At 36.2% G+C, this 23,272-nt stretch overlaps 1 protein-coding gene across 1 annotated transcript in view; it reads left to right on the top strand.

The window, feature by feature from the left end:
• The first annotated feature begins 620 nt into the window (after positions 1-620).
• The window catches only part of atp2c1 (ATPase secretory pathway Ca2+ transporting 1), a 52,517-nt gene continuing 29,865 nt past the window's right edge, over positions 621-23,272 (top strand). Inside the window, exons 1-2 of the mRNA XM_056266177.1 lie at positions 621-710; positions 16,870-16,974. Of these exons, the coding sequence (XP_056122152.1) occupies positions 687-710; positions 16,870-16,974 (129 nt within the window). The 5' untranslated portion in view covers positions 621-686. The remainder of the gene's footprint in view (positions 711-16,869; positions 16,975-23,272) is intronic.

Below are 23,272 nucleotides of genomic sequence, written 5' to 3'. Positions count from 1 at the left end.
TGACTGGTTTATCAAATTAGAACAGCAAAAACTATTTTAAATATATACAAATTTTTTTTTTCTTTGTCTTCTTTACACTGTCATTTTCAGATCCCCAAAACGATGTGTTGTTCATAGCGCATTATCTACCTAAAATTGTTTATATATATATTTATTAGGCATTGATATATAACATTGATTTTTGGCTCATAACCCTGAGCCAAACAATAGACTGCTATTCACTTTAAGGTAACCATAAACAGACAGATTGTTGTAATTATTATTGGACTTTAGTTGATTTATTTTGGTTCAGTTATTTGTATTATTGTTTTTCTGTTTAAGTGAAAATAAAATTTAAAAAAGAGACAATTGTATTAATTCAACATTTAGAGACAAAGAAGCTGTCATGTAAGTTAGCCTACTTGTTATACTTAGATATATTGGCAGAGGCCATTTACTCCTAGTGCAAATAGTCACTCTTTATACGATTATAATTTATTTCTAAGAACGCATCAATGACACTATATCAACATATTGTCTTTCCTGGACATTGTTTTTAGCAACTTTCGATTTATGCTCGCGATCGAGTTGTTGTTGTTTAGCGTGACTGTTCCCAAGTCTCTTTCCGTCGCCACGCCCCTTTTGCGTGCCCAGCGCGATTACGCCATCAGTGGCCGTCAGGCAGACTCGACGAAAGCTCACGGAAGATGCAAAAGAAAAAGGACCCGCTGGTAAGTTTCAAGAAAAGACATTTTTCTTTTTTTTCCGTAAGCCTTTGCCGGCTTTATAGCGCTCTAAAATACCCACTACGAGGCTCAGACAAAGCCCCGTTTGTTTAGATGTTATTCCACACTACGTTCTGTGTGAATGTATGCCATGAAACACAGCTAAAACATAATTAGAAACCCGCTGGTGTGATTTAAACATTAGCAGAAAGCGTGCTGTCGCCGCTCGCGCTCGGCGAGCAACCGTCATTCAAATTAACGGCTTCAACGTAAACCAACGTACTCAGGCTAGAAAAGCGACGAGAGAAGGTTTAAGGTCAGCCGTCATGTGCTGTGCTGTCAGTGTCCTACCAAAATAACAAGTTTACCATCTCGCGTGACATGTATGTGTTATAGATGAAATCAGTAGTATGCACTTAAGCGCATTTCCGGCTGAGGACGCTTGAAACTTTAGTTGGAAGTGTGAATAAGTCATACATCCAGCCAATTAGTAGGGATTGAATTGGTTTATTTTGGTCGTATGTAACACATATATTTGTAATAGAGCATTGAAAAAATATAGATTTTAGCGGTTTTATATGACATACAGTCGAACGCACTTTATAGTTACATCCTGTCAAACGTGTCCTCTGATTTTTCAGCTGTTATCTACAGCTATATCTGTTATCTGCACCTAAACAAACTGAACAGGGCAAGAACTATTGTATTCTTTCGAGAAATAGGCCTCAGAGTAACCAAATAAGCATCACATGAGTAGTTAAACTGCACTCCAGCCAACTTGCTGTCGTTCTCTGACTAATGCAGTGTTTAAAGTTCATTGCCACTGTGTGGTGTGTTTGACTAGAGAGGCTTTTACAAGCACCAATGACAAAAAGTCCAGTTCACCGTGCTCTGGCAGAGAGAATGCAATGCGTTCATGTAGGCTGTCTCTCAAAACTTAGTTAGATGCCTGCCTAGACAGCATGTTTAGGCATTGTTGGCAAGTTCAAAATTTTGAAACACTTGATCAAACAAAATGACGGAATTCAAGGAGGTTTTTCTCGCAGTTATTGCATGCAATAGGTGTTGTTGTAATTTGCAGGCATGCATGTTGCAATAGTATGTCCATTGTGATCTATAGCATTGTTGCCACAGACTCGTCACGTTAAACTGTCAACATATTTCTGCGTTTTCTGATGTGCCTGCAAGTGAAACAGAAAACCAGTCGAGTGTCATGTGACTAGTTAATGTGAGCCAATAGTTATATAATAATAGGCAATAATAGAGCACAACAAACAATAGGTTTCTGGAAGTGAAAACCCCTTTCTTTATATCTATAGAGAGATTGGTGTTTAACAACAACATAAAATGAACACACCTCATGTGCAGATTGAGATTTTGACTTAACATTTAGGCCTGTGCAGAATCAATGTAATATTGGGATTTTTGTTCTCAAACTGCATCAATTCTTTGTGTCTTAATATTTTTTTTTTTAAGTTGTGTTAATTTAATTTCCTACAGTTAGCCTAGTTAATTAAGAAAAAGGTTGTTTAAATAAGCAAACTCTGAAAGCCGTTGTTTCTCAGTGTGAATAGAGACGATTCTATTAAATGCGTATTGAACAAAAGTGAAGTGAACCAGGTTCGTTTGAAGTTTATTCTCTCCGTTTTACACAAGTTTTATTCAGAAACCACCTGTTATGTCGCTGGTTAATTGTGATAAATTGTAGTATGCATGTGTTGCAGTGTGTATTGCAGTGTTTTTGCTTTCAATTAGATTTGAAATTTTGTGATTCATCTCAGAACTGGTTTTTCTTAAGTCCCTGTGGAGACATTGAATAGGGCAAGTACTTACATAACCGTGGATTCTTAAAAGCGGGCGGTCGGTGTTGCACTCTACAGGCTGAAGCAATACCCAATAGTGCTGTGCAACGCTGATCATTACAGTATGATGTGTTTGTGCATGATTGAGGAGGTGAGGGAGAGTTTAGTGGGTGTCTGACTGGTCACCTCTTGGATGAAGATGAGTAAGGTATTTGCTCTTTCCATGTGTGTGTTATGGATTTGCGTGTGTGAAGAAGACCGCCTCATTCCACTGGATTTCCCTCTCTGCCGCTGCCCTGTCCTCAGTTTCTCTCTGTTTTTCACAGCACTTGTGGACTGACATCTCTCTGCTATCTAATAGTTCCAGAGAGCCTCTGCCTGTAGGCACTGTCAGGACAGCCAGGAGGAAGATTATAAACTGCTTTCTGTCCCAGCAGCCCCTGCTCCATCTATATATAACTATTCAGTGCATTTAACTTACTGTGAAGCTCCCATTAGCTTTAGGAGACAGATTGAAGATTGAGAAAAATCTGGAAGTGTCTGGTCACTGAATTTTGTTGCTGTTTGTTTTATTCCCTTCTTGTTCAGAAATGCAGAATTTTAAGGAAATCCAACAACAAATTCAGAACAAAAGTTTTTGTGAAATTATTAATTAGGAACTAGGAAGTAAGGTAGTTGGAACTTGCATGTGTTTCAGTATAACATTGTGATGAAATCCTGAAAGCTTTAGTTTGGTATTTTCACAAGTGGAATCAATCTTTCGATTTTCCCTCCACTGAGCAGCAGTGCTTGGATCCCTTGTTTACCTTGGTTTTGGAGAAAAAAAGATTTTCTTTCTCTGTGGGAAGCTCTGTTCTTGTTTCAACAACACTCTTCTCAGAGAAGACTCTCAAAGTTGACATTAGTGCTTTTTGTTTTCGCTGAACTGAATGATCTCTGAGCCTGGACTTATTCCATTGTAAATGATAATCTTTTATTTGTTCTTATGCTGAATTTGTATCCTGAATCCGCTTTGTAAATAAGGAATTAAGGTTTACTCATTTTAATTTGGTCACTAACACACCAAATAGACCTCTTTCTCAGGATATGTTTTATTCTCATCTTCTTAGTTGTGCTTAATAGTGCATTATAACCACTGTTCATAACGTCATACTTATTAGTAGGGCTGACTGTGTCAATAATATCATATCACATTTCTTTTTTTCTCATAATATTCCACCAATACTTAAAGGGATAGCTCACTCAAAATGTCATTCCAAACCTTTTACTTTTTTCTTCTTTGAAACACACAATAAAATATTTTTTTTATGACAACTGAGTTCTATTATATGGATGAAAAATACTGAGACATTTCTAAAAATATCTTGGAATAATATAAGAAACAACACACAAAATAAGAATAACTACTGTAACAAATTTAGCTGTTCCTCGTTGTTAAATAATGTTAATGCAATAACTAAAGTTAACTAATAGGTCCGACCTTATTCTAAAGTGTTACTTATTGTTCTTTATAGTTCTATTGCAATTTTATCTGTCGGAAACATTTGTTTGCTTTATATATTTTTTGTAGGGATGCACGATATATATCGACCACATATCGATATCGGCCGATAAATGATATTTTTTGATGTTATCGGGCCGATATCAAAGCCGATAGATCGATTATTTACTTCAGTTGAGAGATGCGCGCTGTTCGCTATGATGGTTCTGAATGATTAGATTAACTTCGAAAAGGAAGATACAGTTCAGTGCAACATGTGCAGCACAAATCTGTCACATAGGCTTCATAACATATAATAAAAACACGCAAAAGAATGTTGTGAATTGTTGTTCGCCAGTGTTTCAGGGCGACGAGCGCGTTGTGGCGGAAAGAGCGCGTCTATGGAGTTTAGCCTTCATGACAAGCACAGTCAAGTTCTCTTGAGCATTCGCAGCATTCTGCGCCATTGTAAGTTGTAATATGTTTATTTTGTGTATATATATCTAGGATGCGTTTGGTTGAGTTAATGAACGATATGCAGCAGTAGCGCTTCATTGTACTGGTGATCATCTTTGCTGTGATCATCTTTGATCATTTTAGCGTTGCGCAGCTCAAACAGCAATGCACATTTATAACTATAATTGGGACTGTCATATACATGCCATTATAATGAGAACACTATTGTATAGGGGTGCTCCGATCAGGATTTTTGGGGCCGATCGCCGATTACTGGAAGCTGTATCACCCGATACCGATACCGATCACCGATTACAGGGTCTATTGAAGACTTCTTTTTATCATGTAGCATTACTTATTAAACTATATTTAACAACAATGTACATTAAGTATTACATTTAAGAGAAGACAATGCATAATGAATTGACACCTGTGTATTTATTTGCAAGCAACATGTATTAACATAGAAGCTTGGTTATTGGGAGCAGCTTAGGGCTTGACATACAACTTTCCTGTAGAATATAAAATAAAATTAATAAAAGACAGAACATCCGAGTCTTTAAATTTAGCTTTAGACTACTTTAAACTAAAAACAGCAACAAAAAAGGCTATAGCCAAAATAATGTTTTGAGTCAGTCAGCCATCAGTTTTTTTAATACACTTAAAGGTTGGGTAGGTCGTTTTTGGTCTAAAAAACTTTTTCCCAAATTTGTTTAAACTTTCTATATATATCAATGCATAATTAAAATGTAAGTACTCTGATAAAAAGAGTATAAAAATCGAGTGACTCTAGACCGTTTAATCTGCACTAAACACAGCTCATTATTTCCTTCCGGGACGAAACAAAGGATTGGCTTAGGCGACTGTCACTCTCTCGCAACCATGGCAACACCCCCGCTGCTACATGCGCTGCCCACATGCGCGCACTCGTTTGACTCGAGGAGGGTAAGAGACTAGTAAGAGACACAATTACATGCAAAACACGGCGTATATGTTATGAATCTTACACAAAATTCACCTTCATCACAGTGTAACTGATTGTAATGGGAAAACGTGTATCAATGCAACCTGTTTTTAGCTTTGCTTTATGTTACTAGCTCGTTAACGAATCAAACTCAATATATTTTAAACTTTAACAGTATCGATATGCTAGCTTGATAGTGAGTATTAACAGCCATGTTAGTTGTTTATATTCATAATGATAAAGTTAGGTATTTTATTACATGTGAGTCTGACATGATGTCACTACATGCACTGCTCCTCTCCGCTCGGCGCTAGTAAGCGCGTCCTCCAGCTGTGAGCTGTCGGCATCGCACGTTCATGTGTTTTGGGGGCGTGGTTTTGGAAGGAGCCCAGAATGGAGGGGGTGGAAGTGAATGGAGATAAGTAGCTGTGTTTATTACTGCCCTGAGAGGACTACAGACACTCGATTTTTATACTCTCTTTTCCAGAGTACTTACATTTTAATTATGCATTGATATATATAGAAAGTTTAAACAAATTTGGCAAAAAGTTTTTAAAAAAAATTCTACCTACAATACCTTTAAATGACCACATGTAGTAAAGTGCACAGCAACAAAAAACAAAACAAAACAAAAACTAACAACTTCCATATCTGTCTCTATAACTTTGCTTTTTTCTGGGATGCTTAGTCAGATTTTGTAGGCATTTGGAGAGGAAGAGAGAGGTAGAGAAACCTTTTGTGTATGTGTGTGTAAGAACCCTTGCAAAATTATTTTAAACAGATTAAGAAAGCAACCACTGGTCACATCTATGGTTAGATTGATTTTTTTTTTTAGATCCAGTGAAGTCTGTCCCACCATGTACCTAATATAAATGAATAAAACATCTTCAGTTAACTAGCAGATCATTCATTTAGTTCGCTATTAAATAAGAAATCTAGCGCTAAAATGTGTTTTTGAACTCAAGGTGCGCGCTCGTTGCCGCGGCGATCAGTTGCATGGATACAGTGCTCTGTGTCTCGCGCAGGCTTCACTCGGACGCGCGCTTCAATCTATCGCCGTTGCGGACTCTACATAGACTGTCCGGTGTAATCACAAAATAAAACACAAACGTATCCTTGCTTGATATAACTGTAACCGCTGATGAGCATATTCAGTTTTGATGAGAGAAAAAAATATGTACGAGTGATTTGACGGACGCACGGGGGTTGGATAAATTTTTGTCATTGGTTGTTGCGTTAAAGGTATTGTAGGTAGGAATTTTATAAAAAACATTTTTCCAAATTTGTTTAAACTTTCTATATATCAATGCATAATTAAAATGTAAGTACTCTGATAAAAAGAGTATAAAAATCGAGTGACTCTAGACCGTTTAATCTGCACTAAACACAGCTCATTATTTCCATCCGGGACGAAACAAAGGATTGGTTTAGGCGACTGTCACTCTCTCGCAACCATGGCAACCACCCTTTTGCCACACAGGACCTGCCCACTTGCGCGTATCCGTTTGATTTGAGGGAGAAAGACCAATCAAAATTCACATATGCAGTTCGCGAAGGCAAACCAGGCAAAAAAAGGAAGACAGTAACGTTACTAGAAAAGGTAATGAACAAAAAGTCTTTGGATAAACAATGAAATAAAACGCGTGTCAATATCGGCGTGGCTTTTCAGCGATGGCGAGAACTGAGAGACCTCAAGGGGCTGAAAAGTGACGCCGTGTGACGACCTCCTCTGCTTCGCCCTCGACCCCGGATCTGTCCTCGAGCTGACGATGCGGTAGCCTACTTGTCTCTGTGTAGTCCTCATCATCAGAGTCAACAATGCTTTCATCATGGAAACTCTTACATGCAGAACACCATATATGTTATGAATGTTACACGAAATTCATCTTCATCACAGTGTAAATGATGGCAATGGAAAAACGTGTATCATGCAACCTGTTTTTAGCTTTGCCTTATAGATAACTAGCTCGTTAGCGAATCAATATTTTAAACTTCACCAATATCAATATGCTAGCTTGATAGTGAGTAGGCTACTAAAATACATCTTATTTGTTTATCTTCATAATGATAAAGTTAGATTTTTTTATTAGGCTACATGTGATTCTGACATGATGTCACTACATGCACTGCGCTCCTTCCTCTCCGCTCGTCTCAGGTAAATAATCATAATGCGTCTTCAGCTCAGCGGTCGGAGTCGCGCGTTCATGTGTTTTTGGGGCGTGGCTTTGGAAGGAGCCCAGAAGGGAGGGGGTGGAGTGAATGGAAATAATGAGCTGTCTTTAAAACAGTCGTGAGAGGTCTACAGACACTCGATTTTTATACTTTCTTTTTCAGAGTACTTACATTTTAATTATGCATATATATATATACAGAAAGTTTGAACAAATTTGGAAAAAAGTTTTTTATAAAATTCCTACCTACAATACCTTTAAATCTTACCCAGATACAATAGTGCTATTTTCTGATTGGCTATTGTGTAGCTCGACGAACAACACCAGAGGAAACGCGCTTGATTCATGCCGGTTCCACAGTGAGAGCGGCGCGGCCAGAGTTTTGGGCGCTGCGGCATATTAAATATATTACAAATAGTTTTTCAGCGTGAGAAATACAATGTTTGGCGGGAGAGCGTGACAAAAGACCGAGATGAGTGACTGTCACGCTCAATGCTTGACACAGAGCCCTGTTGTAGAATTGCCAGACCGGTGAAGCCATTTTTACCAGGGCGTAAAAAAATTGTCTCGCGAGTTTTGCGTCATCTGATCGGCTTTTCTGGATCGGCCTTTATAGAGACCACCGATCACACATCCCAAAGCAATTATCGGCCGATTATGATCGGCGACCGATCAATCGGAGCACCCTTACTATTGTAATAAAACGTTGTGAATTGTCTGTTTAGTTGCCGTTTCAGCACGTTGTTGTGAGAATAGCGCGTCCAGAACAGGGATTTATAGCCTACACATTATGACCAGCACAAGTTCGATTATGCATTCACGTCATTTTGCGCTGATAAGTCGTAATATAAATATCTGATTAATCTCACATATGATGCGTTTCATTCGTGGATTTAAACAACCTGCTAGAAAAGTTCTTCAGTTTTTGCCGGTGCTCGTTCTCTTCAGCTTCAGCGCGAGCAGATTAAACAACAATGCAAAACATTAAAAGCTATGATTGGGACTGTCATACAATTATAATTGTATTCACAATTGTAATACATTTGTAAATTCTTTGGGTTTGCATTCTTAAGCAACCGTTGAGTTGATTAACCTTCTAGCAATCAACCTTCTCTTCAGCTTTAGCGCGCGCAGCTCACACGGAAATGTCATTTGAAACAGTAAGCTATTAAAGATGTTTACTATCAATGTAATATTAAAAATGTTTAATTTTTTTCAAAAACATTGCGTTATAATTAATAACTAACATTATTTTGTTCTCGTATTATTTTCATCAACGATATGGTTTGATTAAAATATTTTTTTCTTATTGTCCGTGCGGAGGCGATTCCATTTTATTGATCCATGGGACATGCATTTTGTTTCTTTATATGCAGCCCAATGTTATCCAATGACTTGTTTGCATTATTTATGTATTTTATTTTTTGTTAGGCAATAGATTTTTTGATAACACTTTACAATAAGGTCTCATTTGTTAAGGCGAGACACGGCAGGCAAAAACATAGTTTTTTTTTCACTGGTCAATTTTGAGATTTTGGGATATTTGTCTTCAATAACATGTCTTCTTTCAGACTTGTGGTGAAAAAAAGTCCGATATACACATTTAGGTCTTTATTTTACGACACTTTGTCTGTTTGCGTCTGTAGATTTCTCATAAATTCGTCAAAAGTTGGCGATCTAAATCCTCCCGCTGCTCCGTGATCGCTGTCTGCACCCTGTCATCACACACACTGCTAGAAAGCTCTCTCTCTCCTGTACAATGTTGTCGGATCCAAATATGGTCATTTCCTTTTTATCAGCAACCAATCGTGAAAGTAAAAGGGCGCAAATGCGCAATCTCATTGGCTGATGCTAAATCTTTAAAGCCTGTTTTCTCAAAATGACCTTTCTCTCATACTCCAAGTCCAAAATCTCCACTTTATTAGCACCTATATACACCAAAATCTCCAGTCTTGTACCTAGTTATATTTTGAAGACATTTACAGAGGGATTTGTAAATATATTATTCCTAGCCTGATTTATATAACATTTTATTCAAAAAAACATGGCAAAAATCATTTTTTTAAGGCTATTGACAGTATATTCTGATTTACAGGATAACAAAAGTAGATATCCATAAATCCCTCTGTAATTTGTTTCCCATCTAATATGTGAACACAATGAAAACATAATTTTGAACCTGGCTTTATCCAATTATCAGATTTCATTTTTTGAAATATATGCAAATTAGCACATATTTAATTAGATAATGCCTAATTTGCATATTTAAACATTAAATTACAGAAAACTTGTAATACATTTTTTCCTCATCTTAATGTAGGTAATCAACTGGAAAAGTTTCATGGTGATATCTGCTAGTTAAAAAATGTACCCTATTCACCTGTAGTGTCTCGCCTAATGCATTAACTAACAGAGAGCAATAGCCTTTGTTGTTAGTTAATAAAATATGTGCGTTCATGTTAGTTCACAGTGCATTGACTAATGTTAACAGATACAACTTTTTTAAAAATGTTTTATAAAATTGTTGGGTCATGCTAACTAATGCTAACAAAATTAAACCTTATTATAAAGTACCATTTTTTAATAAAGAAAGTTGTCCATATGAGTGTAAAATTAATTTGAAAAGATAAGGAATCTTACACTGGTTCAAACTAGGCTATACTGTATTGTATAGGTTTGATTTATGTTAAAAGTGTTTGAGACAAGGCTTTTAATGGTGAGCCTTTTGTTATACAGGCTATCAAAATTTTTATATACTTTAATTTAGATTTATCGGCCAATATATCGGTTATCGGCTTTCAAATGTAAAGAATTATCGGTTATCGGTCAAAATGTTCATATCGGTGCATCCCTAATTTTTTGTGTATTGTTTTATTGTATTTAAAGGTTCAGAGTTCATTTTGTTGTAACAAAAAGCTATTAAACCTGTTAGGTGGACAACACTTTTTCCTAACCTAATTCAATACTGGTTTAATACCATATACCATGATAAACGCTTCAGCAATTATTGTGATATTAAAATTTGATGCCGTCAAATACCTAATATATATATATATATATATATATATATATATATATATATATATATATGTAGTTTAAAGTAGGACATTAAATAATTACATATAATTATTAAAAACCGTTTGAAACAGAAATATTTAATAACCTTGTGTATTTTTTGTATTCTCCTAATAATGTCTCCTCATATCCCCTAATTTAGCTAAGACAAATTTTTTGAAAAATTTGCGTTGCACCGCTAATGTTTTTTAATGCGCGTCTAAATTTTTCAACTTACCAGCACGTGACTCCTTGGGGAAAAAGTAAGCATCAAGCCTTGCATATGTGCATGTCAGAGGCAGAGCTCATATTTGATTGGATTGTAATATTAATTTCTACATCTAAAAACATTATTCTATTGACACCTTTAAATTTTTTTTAAAAGTTATCTTAAATATCTTATTTTGTTTCTATTTTAAATTTGGTTTCACCTTGAAAATAGCTAAAGATGCTGGCATGGTGTTAAAAAAAAACATACATATAGAACAGCGCAGAAAATATCTAAGGCACAGTCTGTAGGTGTTCACGATGTTGGTAAATTGTTTTTAATGTATTCACAGTATTGAAAATATTTTTAATGTTCCGTGTATCGCCCAACCCGACTTCTGTTCAGCTTTGTACATGGTAAGAGAGAAATGAATTATGTTCTCTCTCTCTCTGTGTCTCTTACACAAATATATACGTGTACAACACTTTTTTCACAAACAGATGGACTGAAATGTATATACTGAGGAACAATGCGGACTGACCTACAACATAACACAACACAAAGCAAAGAAATAAAGGCCTCCCCTCGACTTTTGACTATCAAAAGTCCAAGAATTTCCATAGACAAAGATGAAAATCAAAGAAATAAAGGTGTGGCCATTCAAAGACTTTTTCGTGCGTATTTGTGTTCTGGTTTGTTTTGGAGGATTGTGTAAGGCTCAACTTGTCAGATGGAGGTTTGTTAAGGGCATGGCTGGGGCTTGGGGTGTTTTAGTGAACTGCATTTTTCCCTTCTTTTTGTGTACTAAGCATTTCTTAACAGATTCTTTTTGTACCACATACGTAAGCTCCTACCCTAGAACAGTTGGAAAGGGTGAAGAGAGGTTGATGGGGAGAGATTGCGGTTTCAACTCCGTGGAGGCTCTGCTAGAGTGAATGTGACCTTGTGCCTCTCAGCGGCCTGCAGACGATCAGTCTCGATCATCTAATGGAGAACGCTGAGAGAGCAGTTTGTTCTGTGTCTGTATGGCCTTGAACCTGCGCTTGGCCCAATTCTGTCAGAGGGAGAACCAGGCACAGTTTGTAATTGAGACCCAGATCGGGGGCCCGGGAGATGCAAAAACAATTAAAGCTTGAGTTATTTATTCATTTTAGATCTGTGTCGCCAGCTGAGTGAGAAGATAAATGTAGGGATGCACGATATAGGATTTTGGCCGATATTCGATATGCCGATATTTTCAAACTAATTTTGCCCGATACCGATATATTTGTATTTTTTTTAAGTGCAAAAAAAGCTTATTAAAGCTTCTATTAATGTTCTCAGTCAAGAGCAGTGAGTGATTTCCTCTGTGTTTTGTTGTTTTATTAACATTAACGGGATAGTTCTCCCAAAAATTTAAATTGTCATCATTTACTCTCTCAAGTTTCTTTCTTCTGTTGAAATTATAAAAGTTATTTGGAAGAATGTGGCTAACCAAACAGTTGCTGTACTCCAGTGACTTCCATAGTATATTTAAGCACAAGAAAGAAATGAATCCAGGTTTGAAACAACATATAGACAGAATTTTTATTTCTGGGTGCAGTATCTCTTTAAAGACAAGCGGCAGAATATTATTACTGTCTCTTTAAGAACTGCACGCGAGTAACGCGACGCGTCTAATATACACGCATTTGACAAGCAGATTTTCTCTGTTTGCTTTCACTTTAGACATAACCAACTTTGTTTATGTAAACCTTGTGTGTATTTGACAGTATCAGCGCAATAAGACTCGAAAGATTAGTCCAGTATGCAGGCGCTGTGACGGCTTTAGTTCCTGTGAGCGTCGCGTCGAACGCGCTCAGAAAAGCGGATGTTAGAACAGCGCATCAGCACGTGAATGACATGTTTAACCAGCAAGACTTTGACGCACATGCAAACAATGAACTTTTGTGAATTGCGGTGTCCCGTGAGTGTAACTGTACCTCTGCGTTTACATGTGATGTGATGTGAATGTACGTCGCGTTGTACAGTATGTTGAGATGAAGGCGCCAGAATTGAACTGATAGAATGCACGATACTATGATTTTTCTTCAAAAGCAGATAGTGGAGACATTTTAATCGTCCATGATCAAAAACCGTGAGACGCACGGCACACCCCTAGTTGGAAGTTTAAGTTGCTGGCGCTCATGCTTCGTTCACGGTCGTCACGTGCGCATAGGAAACACGGCACCCTATCGGCAAGACTCATCGGCAGAAATATTCATATCGGCCGATGCCGATGATGGTCATTTTAAGCTTTTATCGGCCGATACCGATGTTGTCCCGATATCATCGTGCATCCCTAGATAAATGGCTGATCTTGCTTTCGATATCATAATTGTTAGTAACTAATTTAGAGTTTTACTATTAAAACATGATGTAAATATAGAGAAAAACTGTCAATCAAATAGCACATCTTAGTTATAATAGATAGAGCAACATCATATTTTTAATACAGTTAGAGATATGTTGAGCTATTATTAGATCTCTAAACATGTTAAAGGTTATTCCAAACCTGTGTTATTTTCTTTATTCTTTTTTCGAAACACAAGAGGAGTTTTTCCAGTAGAATGTCAGAGCTTCTTTTTCCATTCAAAGAAAGTGGATGGACAAAATGTACCAGAAAAGTAGTCCATACAACAAGCAGGTATTTCTAGTCTTCTGAAACTATGCATTTGCTGTGCGCAAGGAAACATCTTATTTGCATTAGCTTTCAAAATACAAATTACAAAAGATGCAAGAATCAATGGTGTTTAATGACGTCAAACCTGGCATGATACTTCTTAATTGTCTTTTTTTATTGAACACAAGCGTGAATATAATTTAAGAACTCTACCATAGCTCATCAGTTAATTGATAATCTAGTTTTCTTTTTTTCTTTTTTTTTGAAAGAAATTAATACTTCTATTCAGCAAGGGACACATTAAATCAAAATTGACAAACTAGTATAATAAATGTCAAATAAATGTTGTTATTTTTATGTATTAACCACAACATTATTAAGCCACACAAGTGTTTCACAGAAATGTTTCTTGAACAGCAAATCAACATATTAGAATGATTTCTGTGACACTGAAGACTGGAGTAATGATGCTGAAAATTCAGCTTTGCCATCACAAAAATAAATTACACTTTAAAATGTATTTAAGAAGCAAACAGTTCTTTTAAACTGGGATAATATTTCACAATATAAGTTTTTACTGTTTTTTTTAATCAAATAAAGGCAGCCTCTGTGAGCATAAGAGACTTATTTTAAAAACATTAAAATCTTGCATGGTATAAAAATTTACCACGGTACAGTACCATCTAGAGCTGTCACTAAGGATTATTTAAGTAATCGGTCAGTTATTTTGACGAATAATCGGATGCATATTTTTGTGTTACTAAAAATAGACCTAAGTGAACAATAATAACCATAAAATGACTTAAAATACATGGGTAGAATTGCAATGAGGCAATAATAATTGTTTCAAAAAAAGTTTAAAAAGCAAGTAATCATATGGGTTTATTGGCCAACACTCTTAAAATCCACAATGTAATATACATAATATAAACACAGTCAATTTATGTACATTACGTATTATAACAAATGCCTGCAGAGGGCGCCAACGGGCTGGTGATTGTTGTTGTTACACATGCAGCATGATCAAATGGTTGTTTAATATTGGGCAACAATCATTTAATTCAAATGTCCACTTAATCTTTAATATTTGGCCACTTTACGATGCTGCAGCCACTGTAATTTCTTGAACATGTGGACATCAAAACATACAATATAGCATATTTAGAAACATATTGATGTATTCTCCTGTGTTGGCGTAGGTGTATAAATGATTAATGTTACAAATCCGGTGAAATGGCACACGTTGCACTCCCAGATGAACGTTATAAGCAACACTAACTTGCAGTATATGCAGAAATGGAGTACCGCACTTTCCCCAGAAACCTGCAGCGCATAGATTTATTTAACTGGACAACTCAGTACCAGTGACCACTATGCTATATTATGATTTTTAAATGGTTTTAATATATCATGCAGCCTTTGAAAATGGTCTAATAATGCGGTTCATGGATTCTCATCTGTGGAATGGACCATTTGCGGTATTTTGCCGGATAATCGACACATTGCAATCAAGGATTTAAAAAATTTTTTTACTCGAATTAAATCGAGGAATCATGACATCCCTAGGACCATCATTTTGCAAATTGACCCGGATAGCTCATATAGCATTTATTCATTAGTTTAAAGAGTCTGTTCAGAGAGAGGTGAGAACAAAGGATTGGTTCATCCAGGTTTAAGCTGTTGCCACTCTTAATTATGGGAATCCGCTCAGGCTCAGACTCACTAGATCTTCAGTAAGATACTTTTAGCTTTACGCTGGAACTGCAGAGTGAAAGTGTAGGAAGAATGATGTGTAACACTTCAAGATTCATGCTGGATTTGATGCTTAACATGATACGGACTGTAAAAGGTAGCCCTGATTTTCAATTTCTTTTAAGATCTCTTCTCTGTCGTCTTCTCTCTGTTGTCATTTAGAAGGGCATCACTCTGAATGATACCTACAATGACATTTACATTTATTCATTTGGGGGGTGCTTTTATCCAAAGCGACTAACGATGACATCCTTCCTGAGGGGAGCTCTCTTAAAAGTACATTCACAATGTCCAGTGTTTATAATTGGGCTCTGAGCGTATTGTCTGTCTGGTCTGTTTTGCAGCCGTGTCATGAAGTCTAGTCACAACAGGATTTTGTTTCGATTTGCATGTTGCGCCTAAAAATGTAAACAACCATCTGGGATGTTTTGTTCTTTCCATTGTAACCTAGTTTGTTTAAAACATAGCACTCTAAAATAAAGTCTCTGAACATTTTAACCTTGGGTAGTTCCGAATGACCCAAGAATATATCCACATTTCATTAACTTCTTTTCATCTACCTATCACAAGTTATAGTAAATGTAAATAATTGGTCAAAGGGAAGCTGAAACTTCCTGAAATTAGAAAAAACAAACTGGCAGAGAATGTAGTTTGACCCTGGCCAATATTAAAATTACAATTGCTCATACTTGACAGTCAAAGCGTGTTGTTTTTCAAGCAATCCACAAATGCCATAGACTTATACTACCGTTCAAATTTTAGGGTTGGTAAGATTTCTTTGTTTTTGAAAGTAGTTCACCAAGGGGGCATATATTTGAATATTTAAAAGTGTAATATAATATAAAAAGAACAAACATACTGATCCCAATCTTATAAACTAATATTGATCAAGGAATGATGGTGCTGTCTTTTGACGTCAGTAACCAGCCAGAGCACGTTAGCAACCACAAGTTTTGCATAGGCAAGTGTTGCTCGTGTGTACGTCAGAATATTTGAAAATCTATTATATTTAGCCTGTCTGTTTGTTGTTTACTGAATCACTCTTTGTATGTTTGTTTGTGAGTTTGAGTGGCAGATGGTGTTGAAAAAAGATTTCTGGTTAGTTGACCAGATCAATATGCAGCAAAGCAAATAGGATAGGATATTGCAAGGGTGTTCATAATGCTCTTTGTGAGGCTAAACCTGATGTTCATGGCTATCTAGATTTTAATGTCATTCTCTTCCATAATGCGCTCCAGTCCATCTGTTGGGCTCCATTATTGCTGTCGGACGATCTTTCTCCAGTCAGACTGATGCACAGCTGTGGCTTGCTCTAATGGTGCTTTTTGTAGCTGAAAGTCTATGCAATTTGAGAAAGTTTCAGATGATTTTTACTTCCGTCCTATGCCTGGTCGGTCTGGTCAAAATAGTCCATGATTTTTTTTATTGTTTCCATGTGCAGCACTGAAGGGGTCAAAGTGTCTGGTCCTGTAATCCTTCTGTACATTGCACTCACATTTTTTTTGAGAGATTAGTTTATGATGACATTTTCTCTGTGAGATCACATGGCTTATCAGTTTTAGATGTTAACATCCTCCTCTGTTGATGTTGTGTTTTAATCTGTTTAAAATACATTTATTTTTGTTTCGCTTTTTCAGCTTGCCGAGTATCAACCCCACTGTGAAAATGAGACCATGGTTCCAGTACTGACTTCAAAAAAAGCCAGTGAACTACCTGTGAACGAGGCTGCCTGTACACTGCAGGTATGTCACACATTATTTGATATTTTCTTAAAAAGGGATTAAATGTATTAAACTGTTAATTTGTTTTTAATTATATGCAATATTGAATTAATTGAAAGCTCTAATAGCTGCACAAGTTAACAAAGAGCAACTCCCTGCAATTCTGCTTTTCATACAACATTATTTAATGATATAATTATCAGAGAAAATGTAATTTTGCTACAGAATTGTTGAATTCTTTGTTTTGACTTGACATTCAAGGTTGTTGATTACAAGGTTGTTGATTACGAAAGAGACTATAAAAAAGGTTCGTTGACCATATTACAGTTGCATATCTCTTCCATGCCATATTTTGAACTATTAAGTGTGGTTTGGACTGTTTCTATGCAATTTAATCAAATCCCCAAGTAGGGCTGGGCGATAAAACGGTATCGGCATTTATTGGCGGTACACCATTGTCGGTAACGATATAAAAAATGTTTGATATAGCGAGCGCTCGATATTTCATTAAAATGTGTAGATCTTTTCATTAAAATGTGTAGATCTTTTCATTAAAATGTGTAGATCTTTTCATTAAAATGTGTAGATCTTTTCATTAAAATGCGTAGATCTTAGGGGCCGTTTACATATCGCGTCTAACATAGCGCGGCTGTGCCGCTTGCTCCTCATTTCCAAAGGCTTGCGCTCCCATGGCGTCTGTCATTGCTATGCAACCATGAACTGCACTCTCCACAGATAGACTAAAAAAATGGACAAAGCATCTGTGACGTCACCCATAGAGTTTCTGAATAACGGTTTTGAGGCCGTTTATGGGGGGTATAGGCGGCGCCATCGTTTGAAAATCTTGGGAAATCCTAACCCCGCCCACCTTCTGGCAATCCATATATGGGTAAAAGGGCGGGCTTTGTGTGAGACTGAGCTGGCCGGTGGACGCGCCTCTTCAGCCAAGCAGCCTCAGCTATCTGTAACGTTACAAGATCGATTGGCAGACTAGGCTACTTTTTACAGTCTATGTCTACTACATTCACTGCAAACCTGCTGAAGAGTTCAACCCATCAAAATATATTAACACTCCAATGTGGGACATATCAGTCTATTCTTATGTTACATTTATTCATTTGGCAGACGCATTTACAGTGTTTCAAACGTCAGTTATAACCGGTTATAATAACCATAGGTAAAGTACCTCGGACGCTAACTTAGCTGAGGCGATTTAATGCTAACTGTTGCAGTGCCACTGCCCACAAACATTGATGCTAAATAGTGCTAACTACGTGAAATAGTAGTGGAATGTCACTTACCAGGAAAAAATGAAGCGAAGTAACTTACTCCTACAGTGTCAGTTAGTGCAGTTTATAGCAGAGCAATCCATTTTATGTACGAGATTTCAATACAAATGTTCAGAAAGGATACAGAGGTGGTATGATGTGATGTGTCAGATCATGGCCGAGACGTCAAATTTCAGGAATTTCAGCTGTCAATCAAGCTGTCAATCAAAGTTAACCACGCCTTTATTTGTCATATCGAAAAATACAATAAAAGTCTATGGGACCAACCTGTAAAAACATGAATTTATGCTGTGAAAACGGACATTTTAACATGGGGTCCATGGACATTTGCTCCCTTTTGGGATCTGCCCCTAGCGGATTTTCGATGTATTAGAGTTTTTCGCACTTCCGGGTAGGCTTAATTTTTCAGATAAGAATGTTGCCTCTTGTCTCCACATCATGTTGAATGAAGGTCCGTTCCATTCGAACGTGATTCGTAAGTGGACTGCGAAGTTAAAGATGGCACGACCACCACAATGTTGCCCAACATCAAATGGCAAACGTAATGAAAGCGGAACAAAAACTGCACTACTCATTATTTTGTGCTTCACGCTCAGTTTGGACCAATGTCTGTGCAGCGCGAGCCGATCTTGATCAAGCAGCACTGTTACTACACAGCGCTATGAGATCCAGTAAAGAAAGCATTTGAATTCGCCACAGAAGTAATAACATCGCCGTTAACCGTAGATCTCTACTAAATCAAACAGCGCTGGCATGGAAACCAGGAGAAACATTGTCAAGTCAAGTCAAGTCACCTTTATTTATATAGCGCTTTTTACAATACAGATTGTATCAAAGCGCTTCACAGTGATAACATGAAAACAATATAACAAAGTTTGTTTCTAAAAGAAATTGCGTCAACGTCCACCTTAAGTAAGGCAGATCAATAATATTATTGAATATTAAATGTTAAATGTCCCCAACTAAGCAAGCCAAAAGCCAAGGCAACAGTGGCAAGGAACCAAAACTCCATCAGGTGACAGAATGGAGAAAAAAACCTTGGGAGAAACCCAAGCGACAGTATCTTGCATTGCAACAATATCTAATGTACTAGAGAAAATGGTGCTCAAACTGCTAGTCATTTCCTCTAGTTCATCTGTTTGTTTGGGTTCTTTGAGCAGCTGAGATAGATCAGGTAAGCTATTTGAGAATCTATCTATAGTGGTCGGAAGGATTGTTCTGCCTGGTCTATAACGTGGCGCAACATGACAAATTTCAGCAGTGCGTATTATACAAGTTACCATGTGATGATCGGTGAGATCGTCACTTTGCGGTATAATATCTATATCGGTTAGATTGGTTCCATATGATATAATTAAATCTAGTGTATGATTTAGACGATGAGTGGGACCACTGACATTCTGCTTGACCCCAAAGGAGTTTAATAAATCTGTAAACGCAGTCCCTAACGCATCGTTTGTGTTATCTACGTGTATGTTAAAATCTCCAACAATTATTGCTTTATCGGCATTGACCAATAGATCTGAGAGAAAGTCTGCAAACTCTTTTAGGAAATCAGCATATGGTCCTGGAGGTCTATATACAGTAGCCAAGGCTAGAGATAATATGGATTTATATCTTACATCTAAGAGCGTAACGTTTAGCACCAGTACTTCAAACGAATTAAACCTGTGACCTGTTTTCTGAGTAACATTAATAATATCTCTATAGATTGTTGCAACACCGCCGCCACGACCGATCAGACGGGGCTCATGTTTATAACAGTATCCTGGCGGGGTAGACTCATTTAGACCGAAATACTCGTTTGGTTTAAGCCAGGTTTCAGTAAGGCAAAGTACATCGAAGCTATTATCTGTGACCATTTCATTTACAATAACCGCCTTAGGTGTGAGCGATCTAATGTTTAGAAGACCTAGTTTTAGAAATTGTTTTTGTTCACTGATATTTAGATTTTCAGGTTTAATTACAATAAGATTTTTCCTAGATCCTACAGTGGATTTATTATTTGGCCTCACTTAAACGAGGAATAGACACAGTTTCTATATAATGTTCTACACTACTTATATCAATTAAATTGGCACAGCAAAGACTGTGATTTGGAATTTGATTTTCTAGTCATACATTGTGCCATAATTGAACTAGTTATAAGCTTTAAGTCCACAGATCAGCAACATTCATCATGGATTTAATGTAGTAACACTAACTGTAACCATGAAAGTTTGGCAGGAATAGTAAAATGCTTTCAAGTTAGTCACACATCTTTTTCCAGCACTTCAAAACTCAAATATTATCATATTTAAATGTTATTTTTAATGTGATGACCAAAACATTATTTGTTTATCCTTCAAAGATTACCCCCATTTATAAAACTAAAAGTTTCAAGATGTAGGAAAACACACTTATTTAAAAATTATTTTTCTTTTAAATACAAATTATAATTTTTTTAAATCAAGGAAATTTCTCTGGCATTTCTTAATTTTTGCTGTATCGAAAACGTACCGAACCGTGACACCACTGTGTCCTATCAAACCGAGCCTAGAATTTTTTGAACCATTACACCCCTACTTATTACAGATGTTGATCTACCTCAAAGTTTGCCTTGATTGTTCTACGTTTACACTTTTACATTGCACACATTTTGTAACATTTTATTTAAGTTCAAGAGTTTCTTTAACACTTACTTTTTTATCTTAATATAAGACATAAAGAAGATATTTTTGTTTACATTTTATTTTGTTTTTGACTGCTAAAGCTAATATATAATTTGTTGTTTCCCTTAATAATGTGGATAAAAAACAACAACAGTGGTTTAATTTCAAACTTTTCTACTTGTCTTAAAAAAAAAAAGGTCATAAAAAATGTCAATAATTATCGATACCAAACGATATGAAACATTATATCGTGATAATTTTTTTTGCTATATCGCACAGCCCTATGCCGGAAAGACTTGTACATGTGGTAACTGTTGTATAAACTGAATAATTGACTAAATTTGAACATTTTGGCCATTTCATCCCAAATTTTTCCCAGCATGCTTCATTCTTGATCACAGTTGAAACCTGTGAGAAACAAAACAAAAAAATGCTCCATTGGTCTTTTTTTATTAACTGGTATTTGTGGGGGATTTGACGTTTTTTTTTTTATTAAACTTTTTTTAATGTGGTGTTTTATAATGTTAATCAATTACTTATTCAAAATGGGTTCTGTGTTTCCCCACTAGTCACAAATGTGATTAATGACATGTTTACATAGCATGTTTACATGTATTTTTCATCTTGATTTATTTGAGCCATGTAAAAGGGTTCACATGAAACCAAGACCATTCAGTCTGAAATTTCATTTATAGTTGACAACTGAGTAAAATATAGATTTTTTTAATTGATTCTTATTTTGGTGAACCGATATCGCTTGTAAAATCCCAAGAATCGATATTTTAGTCTGGTCAGTTTAGTTAATGACAGAACTTTGTAGCGCATCTCCCATCCAATAAATTGCAATAAGCTTTGTTCTTTGTTACTTTCGATATGAAAAAAAGTCTCAGCCTTTAAATTCTGTTAATTTTATTCAGAAATTCAAGCAATAAATACCGCTTTGGTGCTCTTTAATGTGGCGACAGGTCGCTGTTGATCAAGCGAAGCGTCAGTGCGGAGCTGTATGTTATGAACATCAGCTGTATGTTAAAAGATACAGTGCAACTTACCAAAACCTATATCAATGTCTCGTGTAATCACGTTCAGTGAGTGTTTCAACTTGTGAAAGACGTCAATAAAACAGCTTGTAAACAATGTCACGTAATGTTACATTTACCTCAGAAAAGTTATTTAATAGCCATATACTCGTTAGTCAGCTAGATAATGAACTCTAGAGAGTAGCATTTTGCTAATATTATATACACTGTATTCACATTCATTCATTGTATTTTATACTTAACCTGTTCTTCAATATTTAATGTGTTTGAATAAATCTGTCATGTTTTATGACAGCCACCATTTAAATGTTTATATTTCAAAAAACAAGTAGAAACATAATTGTCATTAAAGTTATTATAATAAAAAAAATGTATATTACATTTTGTGTTATTTAAATGTATGTAGCCTGTACAAATCAGATCATTTTAAGAGATAATAATTTTTAAATATTTTTTTTATATAAAATTTGTCATGTACTGTACCTGATATTTACTTCAATAAATCAATATTCAATTGAATTTAATGGAGAATCAGAATTGAATCAAAGTGTAAGCTTGTGAATTTAATCGTGAAATCTTTGCCAATACCCAGCCCTAGTAAAATAAATCTACAATTCTTTCTAGACCCCAAGTAAATTTTGGTCACAAATGTTAATGTGACCAGTGGGATATGGGATAGTCCATAATTTTTGCAAAATTACTCAGGCAGGAAAATCAGGATTAACAATGTGAAGTAGTTATTATACTAATAAATAAATATTTGACTGCAGAATGCCACAATTGACCAATTAGAATCAGGCATTTCAGAAAGCAGTTTCTAGGAACTTCTAGGAAGGACTTCTGGGAACAAAATTGAATGATGACTTTAAATGAGTCAATATCCTTTGTTGTTTTTGGATCAGATTCAGCACTGCTATCTGATTTTAATACCAGGGTAAGGGATAGGACTATGATTGTTTGATAGGAATTATGTTTCAGGAACAAGACAGGATCTTGATCCTGGATCATGTTCTACTTGTTTAAATCTTTAAACTTTGAGTGTAGAGCAACAACCTATAGAAACAGCAGCGGCGGAAGCCCAATTGAATTTCGTTATGCAGTCAAACATGCACCAAAAGCACAGACTGCATGCCTTGACACTGAGGAATTCAAAGCCCATCCCTGCGGATATCACACAGTGTCCCTTAATGAATCACGCCAGGAAGATTAGAGAGTGCTGGGATGCTCTTGCAGTCTCAGCGTTTATGAAAGAGCTTGTAGTGCCTTGTCCATCACCACACTGACATGACCATCTGCTCTCAGAAGACATTTATTCATCCACTGTCATCAACATTCAGTCAGT

Source organism: Rhinichthys klamathensis, unplaced genomic scaffold (assembly GCF_029890125.1).
Source record: "Rhinichthys klamathensis goyatoka isolate OS25496 unplaced genomic scaffold, OSU_Roscu_1.1 h1tg000246l_1, whole genome shotgun sequence".
Taxonomy (NCBI): Eukaryota; Metazoa; Chordata; class Actinopteri; order Cypriniformes; family Leuciscidae; genus Rhinichthys; species Rhinichthys klamathensis.
The sequence above is the reverse complement of the archived record's forward strand: the minus strand, read 5'-3'. Positions and strand labels throughout refer to the sequence as shown.